This window comes from Ostrea edulis, chromosome 4 (assembly GCF_947568905.1).
Source record: "Ostrea edulis chromosome 4, xbOstEdul1.1, whole genome shotgun sequence".
NCBI classification, from domain to species: domain Eukaryota; kingdom Metazoa; phylum Mollusca; class Bivalvia; order Ostreida; family Ostreidae; genus Ostrea; species Ostrea edulis.
In genome coordinates, this window is record NC_079167.1 from 15,631,614 (window position 1) to 15,647,810 (window position 16,197).

Consider the following 16,197-nt stretch of genomic DNA (forward strand, 5'->3'; position numbering starts at 1 on the left):
AGAACATTTCCGACTGCATTTTTCAGCATCAATTCCGCAAACTGATTTTTAATGATTTTTATATCTCTGTAATGAGAATAATTACTGGTGTGGTACTTTAAGGATATTGGGAAAACTTCACGCCTTGCATCCAATGATGCATGTCTAAATGAGCCTTTTCCCTTCCATCTAATTTACACCCAGGAACTAAGCACCAATAGTTTCTTGGATTGTCATCATAGGACTGCTCAGAGCTCTTTACGGTCTGTCTACTAGTGAAACACCATTTGTATCGACGTCAACTTTGCCCTATACAATTGGTTACTATCATGTGACCGTGTCAAATATTATCAGTCGTTCTGGCACATCCCAAACGTGTCATTTGTCATTTTAGTGCTTTGTATATTGTATTTGACCTTGTGGATCCAACACTTCCTGGTATCTGTTGTTGGAACTCAAGAGTTTTTATATTCTGATGAAATATGTGACTTCAGTGAGGTATTGTGGCCCATGGGCCTCTTGATTTTTGAAAAGGTTGCATTATGTACAAATTTTTATATGGTATTTAATTTGTAATTTAAAGCACCAAACCCATCAAATGTCGTCACTGTGCTGGCAACAAGATGTTATGACAGAGGAAGCAAACTTAACAGATCCAAATGGTTTGTTCCAAGAGGCCCACAGAAATGTGAGGAATTGAATAATCTTAGTCCTACAGATGAAGTCATAGTGAACAATTCCATAACGGAAAAACAGGTGGTGTTTTCCTTTTGGATCCCAGGACCACGGGAAGGGGCAGAAAGAAGGATGTCCCCTCTGTTTCAGTCCATGCTTGGAGTACTGCAGCTTGATATAGAGCACAGCGCAAAAGTACCACTAAGTAAGAAATCCATAGTTTTCAGATAGTTCAGTTATTGTCTTCAGACTTCAAAGATCTAGGAACATGTTGATTTTGGTCTGTCTCTAGGTTTTTGGTGATTTTCATTTTTGTCTCGTCTGCATTTTGAATCTTGATCATACTTTTTTAACTATACAAAATGGAGACTTCATACTTTATAGTGAATTTAAAAATTAAGGTCATGTGACTGAAGGTAATGGTCATTCATCAAGGTCAAGATGAAGTTCACCACAATTCCAGATGGCCACACTTGGGGGCATTTTATTTTTACATATGAACAGTGTTCTTGAAATTTACCAGTCCGAAGGATTTGACTGATTAAAATTTCCTCAGACCAGTAAAGTTCACAGTACATATGCATCATGTTTTAAATTATGATTCACTTTATTCAGTGGCACTCAGCTTTTGGGTTTTAAGTCACCTGACACTAGAGTCACTCAGGTGACCTATTGCTATTGGTTTGCGTCTGCTGTGCAATATCAATTAAAGATTTTTAACTTCTTGATAACTACTATTCCAATTCTATTCAAATTTGGTATGAAGTATTTTGGGGAAAAGGGAGACATGAATTGTAATTTTCAGGACTCCTGCATCCCTGGGGTATTGAAGGCAGGGCTAAACTGCCAAAAATTTACAATTTTTAAAGATCTTTTCTACAACTGCTCATTTGTAAGAAAAACTAAATGCATTTCATGTAGAGCTGGAAGGCATCTACCAAAATTGTAAATTTCTAGATCCCTGAGGTAGATGTTTTGACTCCAGGGTGTGGCCAAACTTTAGTATATAGACTTCATGTGTAAAAAAAAAATCATCTTCTTTAATGCTATTGATGCTTAATTGAAACAAAATAGATAGATTATGTAGCCCTTGATACCAACATATCAAATTTCATGATCCTTTGGGTTGGCAATTGGTTCCAGGGTGGGGCCAAATTTTTCATAGTAATTATTGTCTTTATCATTTGAAAGATATCTTGTTTAATTTTGCTGATCCTGTATAAAAACTAAATGAATATTTAGGAAAAGCAGAAATGGATGTACCAAAATTTTGAATTTCGCAAATTCAGGGTTCTTACTCTAGGAAGGGTCCAAAATAATCATATAGTGTTAATGTAACATGTTATGGAAAGTTCTTCATCAAATTGATCGATATGAACACTTTTGAGGACATTTGTGTTTTAACAACACGTCTTGTTTTATACTTCTGCTGAATATTGTAAAAATATTACATGTTTTATAGGGTAACATGTGAAATTTTCATCCCTTAAGTCAACAATGGTTTTTCGTGGTGTGACGATTTCACATTGCTCTTCAAAACATGTAATATTTTCAGTGTCCATCATCTGTCCCTCCGTCTGTAAACTTTTTACATTTTTGAATTCTTTTCCAGAACCACTGGGCCAATTTCAACCAAACTTGGCAAAAAGCATCCTTGGGTGAAGGGCTTTCAAGTTTGTTCAAATGAAGTACCATGCCCACTTCAAAGGGGAGATAATCACAAAAATGCCAAAATAGGGTGGGGTCATTTAAAAATCTTCTTCTCAAGAACCACTGGGCCAGAAGAGCTGAAATTTACATGAAAGCTTCCTGTTATAGTGGAGAATCAAGTTTGTTCAAATCACGACCCCTGGGGTAGGGTGGAGCCATAATAGAAGATCAAAGTTAAACATACAAATATATAGAGAAAATCTTTATAACTCTTCTTCTCAAGAACCACTGGGCCAGAAGAACGGAAATTTACATGAAAGTTTCCTGACATAGTGCAGATTCAAGTTTCTTAAAATCATGACCCCTGGGATTAAGATGGGGCCACAATAGGGCATCAAAGTTTTACAAACAAAGATATAGAGAAAAATCTTTGAAAATCTTCTTCTCAAGAACCACTGGGCTAGGAAAATACAACTTTACATGAAAGCGTCCTGACATAGTGCAGGTTCAATTTTGTTAAAATTATGACCCCAGGGCATAGGATGGCGCTACAATAGGGGATCAAAGTTTTACATACAAATAGATAGAGAAAATCTTTCAAAATCTTCTTCTCAAGAACCATTGGGCCATAGAAGTTTACATTTACATGAAGACTTCCTGACATAATGCAGGTTCAAGTGTGTAAAAATCATGGCCCCTGGTGGTAGGTTGGGGCCACAATAGGGATCAAAGTTTTACATGCGAGTATATAGGGAAAATCTTTAAATATGGGCCAAAGTGACTCAGGTGAGCGATGTGGCCCATGGGCCTCTTGTTTGTTATACTGAATGTTTGAACCATACTTGCAGACATCCTGCACAGGTAACAAGTTTTTAGGTCACCTGAGTAAACTCAAATTGACCAATTTTCGAAAATCTTCTCTAGAACTGCACATGTGTAAGAAAAAGTAGTCCATAACCAAAATTATAAATTTGATGATCCCAGGGGTAGAGGTTTTGGTATTAGGGTGTGGCCAAAATGGTCAGTTATGAAATGTGTGAATAATAGAAATTTTTAACTTATTCTTGATAACTACCATTCCAATTCTTTTCAAATTTGGTATGAAGCATCTTTGGAACAAGGGGGACATAAATTGAAAATTTCAGGACCGTTGTGCCCCCGGTGCCTTAGGGGCGGGGCTTAAACTAAAAAATTGACCAATTTTCAAAGATCTTCTCTAAAACCACATATTTAAGAAAAACTAATTGCATAGTGATGTAGAGCAGGAAGGTCTCTACCAAAATTGTAGATTTCATGAACCTCGGGGTAGGGGTTTTTACCCCAGGGCAGGGCCAAACTTAGTATATAGTGTTTATGTGTAAAACACTTGAATAACATCTTTTTTTAGTGTTATTGATACTAAATTGATACTAAATTGAGACTAAATGGATATTTAGAAAGAGCAGGTAGTCCTTTACCAAAATTGTAATTTTGATGATCCCAGGGGTAGGTGTTGTGGTATTACAGTGTGGCCAAAATGGTCAGTTATTAAATATGTGAACAATAAAAAAAAAATTAACTTCTTCATGATAACTACCATTCCAATTCTTTTCAAATTTGGTATGAAGTATCTTTGGAACAAGGGGGACATAAATTGTAAATTTCAGGATTCCTGCACCCCTGGGGCCTTAAAGGTGGGGGAAAAACTGCCCAAAATTGACAAATTTTCAAAAATCTTCTTCTCTAGAACTACATGTTTAAGAAAACTAAATGCATAATGATGTAGAGCAGGAAGGCCTCTACCAAAATTACTGTAAATGTATTACATTTGGCTGTGTATTTTATTTAGCGCCTTTGGCGGAACGCAGTTTCCGCTAAATCAAGTACATCGCTAAATGCCATCCGTAAATCTAGATGTTTAAAGTAATTCAGGAATGCGCTAAATTAAATCTACGCTAACTTGCTGAAAAAAAGATTTCCGCCAAATATCGTAACACGCCAAATTATGAAATATAATACGTTTACAGTATAAATTTCATGATCCCAGGGGTAGGAGGCCAAACTTAGTATATAGTGTTTATGTGTAAAACATTTGATAAAAATCTTCAGTGCTATTGATATTAAATTCAAACTAAATGGATATTTAAAAGGAGTAGGTAGTTCCTTACCAAAATTGTAAATTGCATGATCCTAGGGGTAAGGGTGGTATCAAAATTATAATAATGATTTGAAGGACTTATTTAAGTTTGCTGATACTGTATAAAATCTAAATGCATACTTAGGAATAGCATAAAACGATGTACAAAAACTGGTGAATTTCACAACCCAGGGTTTTGACTCTAGGATGGGTCCAGATTAGTCACATCTTTTAATGTTAATACACCTATTATATTAAGTAAAGCCTCTCATCAGTGTATGCACTTTTGAGGGCATTGAAGTTTTAAGAACACATCTTGTTTTCTACTGTTGCTAATGCTGAACATTAGAATTTAGCGTAGATATTCATAACAGGAATTTTTTTCTAGATTTCATAGCCTTTGGAAGTAGTGATACTTTCCACTATTACTCAGGTGACCAATAAGGCCTGTGGGCCTCATGTTTAAACTGTAACCTGTCGTCATGCATTGTCAACCGTTGCTATGTAATGTTACCCGGAGGGCATGGTTTATGGACCCAGTGGGGTAACAGTACTTTTTAACAAATGTTTCTAAACCAATCAAATTCTTCTAATTTACATGAAAGTATAACAATAGAATTTGGCTAGATATGCAGAACAGGAAAATTTCATAGCCCTGGGGCAAGTGATACTTTTGACAATATTCAGGTGATCAATAAGGCCTTTTGGCCTCTTGCACATATCAATAGACCTACAATATACTCATAAAATTTTTACAGCTGAGAATGCTGTTCTCCAGCTTGATGTTGGTATGGCTGTGAGAAATGAAGAGGATACGGACTGGATGCCACTGGCAAAGTCAGTAGAAGATCGTAATCTACAGTGTAAGCTGGTAAGTTCAGTGTGTAACAATCTAATTAAAATTAGATGTTAGATCCGCTCACATACTCAGCGAGTATGTGAGCGGATCTAACATCTAATTTTGATTAGATTGAGTGTGTAACATCGCTGAGTGGTTGTATTGGCCTGAAATTCACGTGTATTTGAATTAAACAGGATTTACTTGCCCTTTATTGCTAAGGGAGTTACTTGTATTTGACTCGATGATGTAATAAAAACCAAGCTAATTGGGTTTAAAATAACTCTACTGTTTATTGAACAATAGATCTGTATCATGATGCAATAGTGAATTGTTTACTTATAGTGATAACAATAGATAATGGAGATTCGTCTTTTTGACAATAAATCAACAAAATATAATTTTAAAAAATTAAATTGCATTTGGTTTAAAATTGGTATAAATGCTCATATCCCAGATTTATGTGTACATGGTGCATTCTCATTGTAAGGCAAGTGTTGGATCATTTTCTGCACGGGTAGCCATTTTCCATGTTTGCACAAACAACAACTAAATATGAGGATTCTGATTGGATCATTAACATTCAATCCACCAATTGTAATACAATGTACATCTTGTATTGTACATACTTTCATTTTTCAATTCTAACTTTTTGATAGGTCGTTTGTGCATTGTTTCATACCATATCTTAATGAGGTACTCTACATCGTCATAATGGCTGACTTCCTTTTATCGCAATTCACCTTTGAATTAGAATGCTTTACCTGATATAGTATTGCGTTGTTTGACGACACAATTGAATGAAACGATTGAACAGTTTGAATGACATGTTTGATGTAATACAACAAGAGTTTTCATTGGCTGATTACAGCCCGCCCACTTTCTCGAGCGGATTCAGGTGACCGGTGATCAGATAAGATGGACAGACTAGAAAATTACTAGCTGGAGAACTGTAGCTCTCTGAAAAAATATTGTGACGTAACAGAGAGCTACAGATCCAGCTCTTATAAAAACCTTCGGTTTACGGGGCACAAAAAGCTGCGCACGGTTGAGGCCTGATATCGCATTATCAGTGTATTCTTGTGTTGCTGTCTCATAAATTAAATATAAAAAAAATCTTAACATATTTTCCTACTATACTTGTGTCCAAACATACCTTCAAATCATCATTAAAGCCACACACGACCCGAAAACTCGCAGCTTCAAATGATTTCGTTTGTTGACATAGCCATGTTAGGTAGCCGGTCAATTCGAACTCTGTTGCTATTGGTGTCTATTCATAAAATTGGTTGTAAGTTAAGTATTCACTCTTCATTAATTATCAACACGAATAATTAATAGAAATAAAAGATATAGTTTTTGTAAAGGTGAAATAAGGTCTTGATTAACGAAAATGCTACATAAGCCCATTGTAGTCCTTAACACTCGTGTGGCAGAGATGGAGACCGGCTCAGACTAATGAAAGCCGCATTGCCACGAGTTTAGGTATTTGAATAATTATCATTTAATGGAATTGGGATGATATATTATTTAAAATATTTAGCTAAAATATTTGTGGGGTATTAGTTCACATCTAGATGCTATTGTGCCAGTATGGAAATAGACCGAAAGAGTAGATACACTGGAACTTTTGCATCAGTTGAATTATTCTAACAAAAATGGTAAAACTTAGTCACATATTTGATTGAATTAATTCTTGTACTTACTCAGTCTTTAGTTTTCTGAATTATTTTATTGTGTGAGATCTATATGATTTAAAACATACCAATTTGTATTCGAGTTCGTCTGAATTGCCACATCTATTTACAAGTGATCAAAATTATAATATTTCTTGGTATTGAAATCTAATGTCCGCCTGCTCGTCCAAATATACATGGTTTGCATATGATGGCATACCTCAAATAGGGGGCCTGTCCACTGGTAGGGGACAAGTATTGCTTTTGCAATACTCTCAAAATGTTTAACGTTTTATTTGATATGAATAAACCAAAGTAGGCTTTGAATAACCTTCCTTGTAAATGGCCTTTATTCTTTGAATTGTCCCATGGGGAGCCGGACTAGAATATGTCCTCAGTACCCCCTTGCTTGTCGTAAGAGGCGACTTAATGGGGCGGTCCTTCGGGTGAGACCGTAAAGACCGAGGTCCTATGTCACAGCAGGTGTGGCACGATAAAGATCCCTCCCTGCTCAAAGGCTGTAGCCGCCGAGCATAGGCCTAAATTTTGCAGCCCTTCACAGGCAATGGTGACGTTTCCATGTGAGTGAAATATTCTCGAGAGGGACGTTATACAATATACAATCAATCAATGTTCTTTGAATTACACAGGTTTTACTGTACATTGATCTTACTGTAGCTTTCTTCACTCTTTTTGTTTTCTTTGAAGGACAAACCCAAAGAGGAAGGTTATTTGTATGACTGTGAACTGCTGCAGCTCTTTGAACTAGGAAGTGTCGCTCATCACTTTTATTTGGTGAACATTAGGCTTCCTGTCAACTTCGTTAAAGGCTACAATGTGGGAATTGGCAGAGTGGTAGATATGCACATTCATGTAAGTTGAATTGGAAAGACCATATGATTTATGTTAATATATCAAGTCTTGAATGTTGACATTAAGATATTTGGGTTGTTGACTTGAAATCTTGTGATATAATATATGTCTCTGCTACGTCATTATGTGGTTGAGGGTGAATATTTTTCTAAGAGCCATTACAGGTTAAACTTATGAAATCAACAAAATATGAAGAGATTACATCTTTTTTTTTTTCTTATCTTTTTTTTATTTTGCTCACTTGAGGTGGAGGAGAAAGCTAACTTACATAACAAAATTATGTATGGCATGTGTTTGAAATAGCTTGCCTAAATTTATTATCTGTTTCCACTGCATAACATCATATTAAAAGCTTTTACATTACTCATGTTAATGAATGTTGAAAAGGGGTGTGACTGAAATTTGATCACAATTGAACTCAATTTTAGACAATGAATAATAGTTTTTAGGATATCAACAGGATATCTTTCTGGAGTTGAAAGGATGAATATATGTTAGTTTAAAAAATGGAAGTAATACATTAAGCTTTATGATAATTAAGAACTTTTATCATGTTTTTTAATTTTCATTCAACAAAATAAACTATAAATGCACCTTCATGCTATATTTATATTTCCAATGTGTATGCCTTCAACATCTTTACCATTTGTAATGATAGCTATTTCCTCATGAATACAATGCAGATGTGAACAATGCGTGTATAAATCTTGATTGATATAGTATGTCTATTTTGACAGCTGGGAATTCAGACAGAAATGAAAGTAGATTGTAAATATAGAAAATAATTTTCATGTTTTGTAAATACATGAGGGCCTGAACTGCAACACTTCACACCGGCATACTTCTCATGAAGCTCTTATGCAATTCATGAAAAGTATGCTGGCGTAACGTGTTGCAGTTCATGTTTCATGTATGAACAAAATTGAAATATATTTCTTAAATGTACAGCTGAATAAAAATGAACAAAATTTGAAAAACTTGCCTGTCTCATTTGATTTTAAAACTTTAGTTTTAGCAATGAATTATTTTTTTTTTAATTTATCATAGGGAAATGCTATATAGCATAAATCTTTTTGAAAGCATTTGAGGTTTGACTTTAGCTTTTTCACCTGTACATTGTAGGTAATACACCAGAATGGAGGCTTCACCATTGTGTGGATGACAATGAAATGTGTGATGTTCGTGATGGTTCTGTCTGTTCTGATCTGGTTCTGGAGGAGAATTATGCAGCTGGGGAGACCACCTAATCTTCTGGAGAGGTAAAATTCACACCGTTGAATTCTGTATAATGTTATAGTAACAATTCAATTCACTGAATTGATCTCAAGAATGATTAGACTTCATAATGTATATTTCCTCTGAATCACAGGTGACCTACTGCTATTGATCTGCATCTGTCATCATCCGTTTATAGTTATAACATTTTTAATTCTTCTTGATAAATGCCTTTCCAATTCTTTTCAAATTTGGTATGATGCATCTTTAGGACAAGGGGGACATAAATTGTAAATTTCTGGACTCCTGTACCCCTGGGACCTTAGGGATGGAGCAAAAACTGCCAAAAATTTACTAATTTTCAAAAATCTTTTTCACAACCAGACAAAAACTAAATGTGTAGTCATGTAGAGCAGGAAGGCCTCTACCAAAATTGTAAATTTATGATCCCTTGGATGGAGATTCTGTCTCCAGGGCAGGGCTAAACTTGCCATATAGTGTTTATGTGTAAAACCTTTAATGCTATTGATACTATATTGAAACTAAATAGATATTTAGATGGAGCAAGTAGTCCTTCGCCAAAATTGTGAATTTCATGATACCAGGGGTTGGGGTTTTGGTTCCAGAGTAGGGCCAAAATTATCATAGTGATTATTGTCTTTATCATTTGAAAGATTTCTTGTTTAATTCATTTTGTTGATAATGTATAAAACCTAAATTTATATTTAGGAAAAGCAGAAAGGGATGTACCAAAATTGTGAATTTTGCAATCAAAAGGTTTTGACTCTTTGGTGGGTCCAAAATAGTCGTATTGTGTCAATAAAACATGCGTATTATGTAAAGTCTTTCATCAGTATGGGTACATTCAGGGGCATTTGTATTTTAAGAACACATCTTTGATTTATAACTTGCTTCTGAAGACAAGAATTTAGCTTAGATTTGCAGAACAGGAAAATTGTTTATATATATACTACTCAAAATTTGATAAGGATCCTAGATATTTTTCTGTTTAAAAAATTAATAACTGCATAACTGGCAATATTGTGTCCAAGTGAATTCAAAAACGTCTTCAACAAACTTGCACATGCATTTCATGCCATGGGAAATGCGTTTTTCATCACAGTTTATGCTTTTGCTACCATTGCACAATTTTCACTCAGGCATCGGTGTCTGATTCTTTCTAAAATTTCAAACTCACTTGAGTGTTTACACTACGTTTATCAACACAATGTCCCCTCAACGTGTAAGGCGTCGCCTGACGACAGAACAACTGGGCAGATGTATTGGAATGCTTGACGCTGGCTATTCACAATGTGACGTTGCAAATGCACTAAACGTCAGCCAGAGCGTTGTAAACAGGGCCTGGAACCGACAGCAAACGTTTGGTACAGCAGCACACCGACATGGGGGTGGTCGTCAGAGGTCGACAACCCAACGCCAAGACCATTTTGTGGCTCTTCAGGCACGATGCCATCCCTTCTGGACAGCAACCAGCCTACGTAACGACCTCCTGAACGCTTCGGGGGTGAATGTGTCCACTCAGACGATACGGAATTGGCTTCACAATGCAGGTCTCAACTCGAGAAGGGCATGTGTTCGAGTCCCTCTGACTGTTCGACACCGGCGGGAGCGATTGGACTGGGCTGAAGATCATGTCACTTGGACACAGAACGATTGGGTTCAAGTTCTGTTCACCGATGAGTCCAGGTATTGTTTGGACTGTACAGACAGGAGGCACCGAGTGTGGCGACGACAACGTGAACGTTTCCATGATGCCAACATCAGTGAACATGACCGTTATGGTGGTGGTTCCATCATGGTCTGGGGTGGAATCAGCAGGGATGGAAGAACAGATCTTCATGTCCTGGAGAGAGGAACAATGACGGGGGTGCGGTACCGGGATGAGATCCTCGATGTTTACGTCAGACCCTACGCTGGTGCTGTTGGCCCTGAGTTCATCCTGATGGATGATAACGCCCGTCCTCATCGCGCCAGGGTGGTGGAGCAGTACCTTCAGCAGGAGACAATTGTCCTTATGGACTGACCAGCGCGCTCGCCGGACTTGAACCCGATTGAGCATGTATGGAACATGCTGCAGGTTGCCCTTTCACGCCGTAGAGCACAACCCACGACTTTGGCAGAGCTCGGAAATGCCCTCGTGGAAGAGTGGAACAACCTTCCCATTGGAAACATCCAGGTGCTTATTGACAGCATGGCTCAACGTTGTCAAGCCGTCATTGATGCAAGGGGAGGCCATACCCTGTATTGACACTTCATCGACTAAGTGTAATGATGGACTATCCCCCAAAACTGTGTAATTCTTTCTCTGGTTTGCTGTTAACTTTTTGTAATGAAATGCCTTTTGGTGTTGTTATCAGATTTCAAGCATTCCGTATTGATAAAAGTTCATGACGTTCATGAATTTTCATTCATAACCTGAGTAAACACGTTTCTGAGTCAAATTTATGTCTTTTGTTGTGTTAGTGGTAAATTACACTCATATAACCTAGTGATCCTTATCAAATTTTGAGTAGTATATTTCATAGCCCTAAGTGATACTATTAACTGACTCATGTGACAGATAAGGCCTGTGGGCCTTATGTCTCCCCTCTTCTAGGTAAAGACATATTGTTTTTGTACGTTTTGTAAGTCTGTCCATCTGTCTGTCACAACATCTTGTGAACACTTCTCCTCCTGTATAGCTTATCAGATAGACTTGAAACTTTGTACAGTGCTTCATTGCCATTTGTAGATGTGCATATTCTTGTGACGTGTGGATCCAATATTTTCCTAAATGTTATAGTGGATCTAAGAGGGATAGAGGGTGTAAAATAGATTGTGAACACTTCTCCTATATGGTTTATCTGATAGACTTCAAGCAGACACTGTGCATATTTAGAGTTATAGTGGATATGAGGGGTGGAGAATGTAAAGATTTCTTCTCCTATATGGCTTATTGGATAGCATTGAAATTTTGTACAATACTTCATTATCATATAATGATGTTCACATTGTTCTGACCCAGGGATCTAATATTTTCCTACCATTTACAGTGGATCAAAGAGGAGTGGAAGGTATAAGATAGCTTATAATGGTTTTCCTTTATGGTGAAAAGGTGAAGATAACTGATCAATCTCATAACTCCTATGAAAAATCAAGAGTTGGGCAAACATGGACTCCTACACATGCCAGAGGTGGGATCAGGTGCCTAGGAGGAGTAAATATCCCCTGTTGACCAGTCACACTTGCCGTGAGCCCTATATCTTGATAATGTATTGTAAAATCATTGTGCCATTGGATAACCTTGAAACCTTTTACAGTGCTTCCTTATAATTTAATGATGTACATATTATGGTATCTTAGGATCCATTTATTATGTGAGGGGTATTAGTCCCATTAGGACAGCTCTAATTTGAACAGTTCTGACCGCTGTTACGAGTACTTTTTTTTGTGGGTATTAAGTCGAGTGATATTGATTGTTTATTTGTCAACTTCACATGTATGTCTGCTGCGAGTACCATAATCATGAAATTTGTTATCATTGACCTACAGTAACCTATTGGACAGAACCAGGTAATATATATCCTGCATAAAGCTACACCATCCATGTTGTTGAGAAGCAACACTGGAAAATGTCAACCGGTCCAACATGTGCTGATGTTGGACCAGTTGGTTTACATTTGTGTCTGTGAAAACTCACTAGACATTAAATTATCATATGAGTTTTGTAAAGGATGCAATATGAAATTGCTGTCTGCATAAAAAGAAATAATACATATAACCAAGTACAAAGAGTGAGAGGTACTTTGAGACCTCTGTTGAAGGGTATCTTACGCAGTATGTGTTTTGGGAATCCTTGGACTAAATCTGTTGACTTTGGCATATAGATCTAAGGTCAGACAAATCATATGTTGTCCTTTAAACCATTCATCAAAATTGAATTTCTTTTCAGAACACTGTTTGCCCTGGGAGTTGTAATGTCAATACTCAATTGTAAGTATGCTCTTTTAATAACATATAGTTACATGTAAATTGATTATTTATATATATAACAGTTTAGAATGAAATAACGATTGAAGATTAAACTATTTAGATTTAGATACAGTGTAAAACACTGTATAGCTTTTCTATAGAAAACAAATACAGGAAGTGTTGCTGCGATCTGTAGCTATTAAATGCAGAAATGGTTTTTTATGTGGTAAATTATATTGATATCAGTTATATATTTTTATGCCCTTCGTCGTCCTTCAGTCATAATTCAGTTTTCATTCATTATTTCTGATTCAACTGAAATTTCATAGGTACATCATGAGAATATTTAGGTGATTTCTTATCTGGTTCTGGTTGGATAAGTTTTGACAGAGTTGTGCCACTTGGACTTGGAAAATTTAAAACAATTCATAGTTTGTGATCATTATGATTTATCTCATTCAGACATAAATATTCTGAATTTGAATTCAGGTTATAGATACATTATGAGAATATGCAGGTCAAGTTACTATGTGGTTCCAGTCAGATAATTTTTGATGGAAAATTTCTCAGTCATTCATGGACATTTTAAATCGAGGTTTGGGATAAAGATACATCCTGAAAATATGCAGGTCAAGTTCGTATTTAGTTCCAGTGGAATAATATTTGGAAGAATTGAGTTACTTGGACTTTGAAAAATTTCAAACAAGTCACAGTTTCTGCTCGTTATCATAGTCATACATAGACATGCCAAGTTAATCCAGTCAGATAAATTTTGACAGTATTATGCCCCTTTGGACTTAAAAAAATTCTCAGTCATTTAGTATATTTTGAATCGAAAGTTGGGATATAGGTACATCTTGAAAATCGGCAATTTCAAGTTTGTATTTAGTTCCAGTCAAATAAATCTTAGAAGAATTGATCCACTTTCACATTGAAAATTTCAAACAGATCAGTTTCTGCTCATCATCTCATACATACATGGACATTTTGAATTGAAATTAGGCCAATAGATACATCCTCATAAGACGCAGGTCAAGTACTTATGCAAGTCTTAGATAACTTTTGGCAGAGTTATGGCCCTTGGATGGAGCATTCTTGTCACTCAACTCACCAACTTTTTATTACAAGTTGTGGAATTCGCTTATTGTTCGATAGCAATATTAACAGATGTTTTTTTTTAATTAAAAAAAAGGTTGACTGATTTACTTTGATTTCAGGTCCCATTGAACTGCTGCAGTTGGGCCTCAATATTCCTTTCATGCTGCTTTTGAACGACATCAGACAGGGAGCATTTTATGCCATGTTGATGTCATTTTGGGTCATTTTCGCAGGGGAGCATATCATGGTTTGTGATTCAGATTTCATTTCTTATTTTAGCTCACTTCACTGAGGTTTGAGAAATACCATAATAATGAAAAAAGTGTGGTTTAATCATTGAATTTTAAGATTTTTCTCGGTAATTCTATATTGTAGATGGTTTACTTTGCTTCAGGTAGTGATACTTGTTTACCTATGTCTGTATACATTTGTCTGTCACTCTGTTATGTTCAGGCTAACTTTGCTACTTGCACAAAATGACATCAAAACTGTTTAATGCTGTTGCCCATACTCTTAAGATACTTTTAAAATAAAGTTATTGCCTTTAGACTTTTTAAAAACTTTCTAATTATTTAATAACTCTTTTCTGGACTTTTTTTCTGATATTCTTTTAGATGATTTAAGAAATGAATCTTATAATTCTTTTCTTGATGCAGGTATCGTAGGGAAAATTGGATGGAAAACTTTATCAATGCACACATAGCGCATTGTTGAAAAAGTTTTCCATCCAATTTTCCCACAGGCACTCGACGTTTTAAATATCTATAATAAAAAAATTGTCTTTCTGTAAACATATTATTCACAAGGTATATCACGCCGCCATCTTGGTTTTCTTTTTTTCCAGCTGCATCGCTTAAAAAAGTTGAAATGCTAAACAGACTGATGCAGTCAGAATTACATGCATGTTTGAATGATTTTGATTGGATATATAGCTCTCTTATAGATCAAGAATTATACTGTTTGCAATATAAGTGTCAATTGAACGATTGAATGGAACCTATTTAAACAAAATGGCACCAAGTGGTAGATGGATGGGGGTTAGGGATTATCTGAAACTGTCCCCATCACAATTAGCACTTGTTTTGAAATGCATTCGAATTTGTCATAAATTTTGATGGAATTATTCATGCTTCTCTGACTCCAAATAGTATGAAACAAGTGCTAATTACTGTGTAAGTGGAATTTTAACTAGACACGGATTTAATGATTTTCCCTTAAAAATGGGTTTATATATTCAGTGAAAGTTAATTTTTGCAATTTTATTATTCCAAGAAAGATTACCTACGATACAGAATAAATTGTTAGATATTTAAATTTAGCAATCTCAACACCCTCGCTAAAACTGCCAAAATTATGCCCTCACTAAAAATTCTGCTTATGCAGTATAACAGAGACCATTATAAATGTTCCCCCAATGTTGTCGACGACCCCTACCCGCCTTCCTAGGGGTGCATTTTTGCAATGGGTTGTCATCCGTCATCTTGCATTAACAATTGGAACATTTTGAACTTCTTAATAACTACCATTCCAATTCTTTTCAAATTTAATATGACGCATCATTGGGACAAGGGAGACTTAAATTGTAAATTTCAGGACTCCAGCACCCCTGGGGCCCTAGGGGTGGGGCAAAATCTGTCCAAAATTGACCAATTTTCAAAAATCTTCTTCTCAAGAACCACACACGTGTAAGAAAAACTAAATGCATAGTGATGTAGAGCAGGAAAGCCTCTACCAAAACTTAAAATTTCATGATCCCCGGGGTAGGGGTTCTGACCCCAGGGCGGGGCCGAACTTGTTATATAATGTTTATGTGTAAAACACTTAAATAATGTTTTCTTTAGTGTTTTTGATACTAAATTGAAACTAAATAGATAGAGCAGGTAGTCTTTTACCAAAATTATAAATTTGATTTTCCCCAGAGTAAGGGTTTTGACCCGAGGGTGGGGCCAAACTTAGTATATGGTATTTATGTGTAAGTTTGCTGATACTGTATAAAATCTAAATCTATTGATACTAAATTGAAACTAAATGGATAGAGAAGGTAGTCTTTTACCCAAATTGTAAATTTGATGATCCCCAGAGTAGGGGTTCTGACCCCAGGGGTG

General features: G+C 36.0%; 2 protein-coding genes across 3 annotated transcripts in view; one reads left to right on the forward strand and one right to left on the reverse strand.

The window, feature by feature from the left end:
• The window catches only part of LOC125668448 (uncharacterized), a 34,131-nt gene that overhangs the window by 10,107 nt on the left and 7,827 nt on the right, over positions 1 to 16,197 (reverse strand). The gene's annotated exons all lie outside the window — the stretch shown is intronic.
• The window catches only part of LOC125668436 (protein wntless homolog), a 39,866-nt gene that overhangs the window by 5,425 nt on the left and 18,244 nt on the right, over positions 1 to 16,197 (forward strand). For both annotated transcript variants that reach the window (XM_048902604.2, XM_056162062.1), the window contains exons 2-7: positions 563 to 859; positions 5,179 to 5,291; positions 7,643 to 7,807; positions 8,930 to 9,066; positions 12,975 to 13,015; positions 14,212 to 14,339. In XM_048902604.2, the coding sequence (XP_048758561.1) occupies positions 563 to 859; positions 5,179 to 5,291; positions 7,643 to 7,807; positions 8,930 to 9,066; positions 12,975 to 13,015; positions 14,212 to 14,339 (881 nt within the window). The remainder of the gene's footprint in view (positions 1 to 562; positions 860 to 5,178; positions 5,292 to 7,642; positions 7,808 to 8,929; positions 9,067 to 12,974; positions 13,016 to 14,211; positions 14,340 to 16,197) is intronic.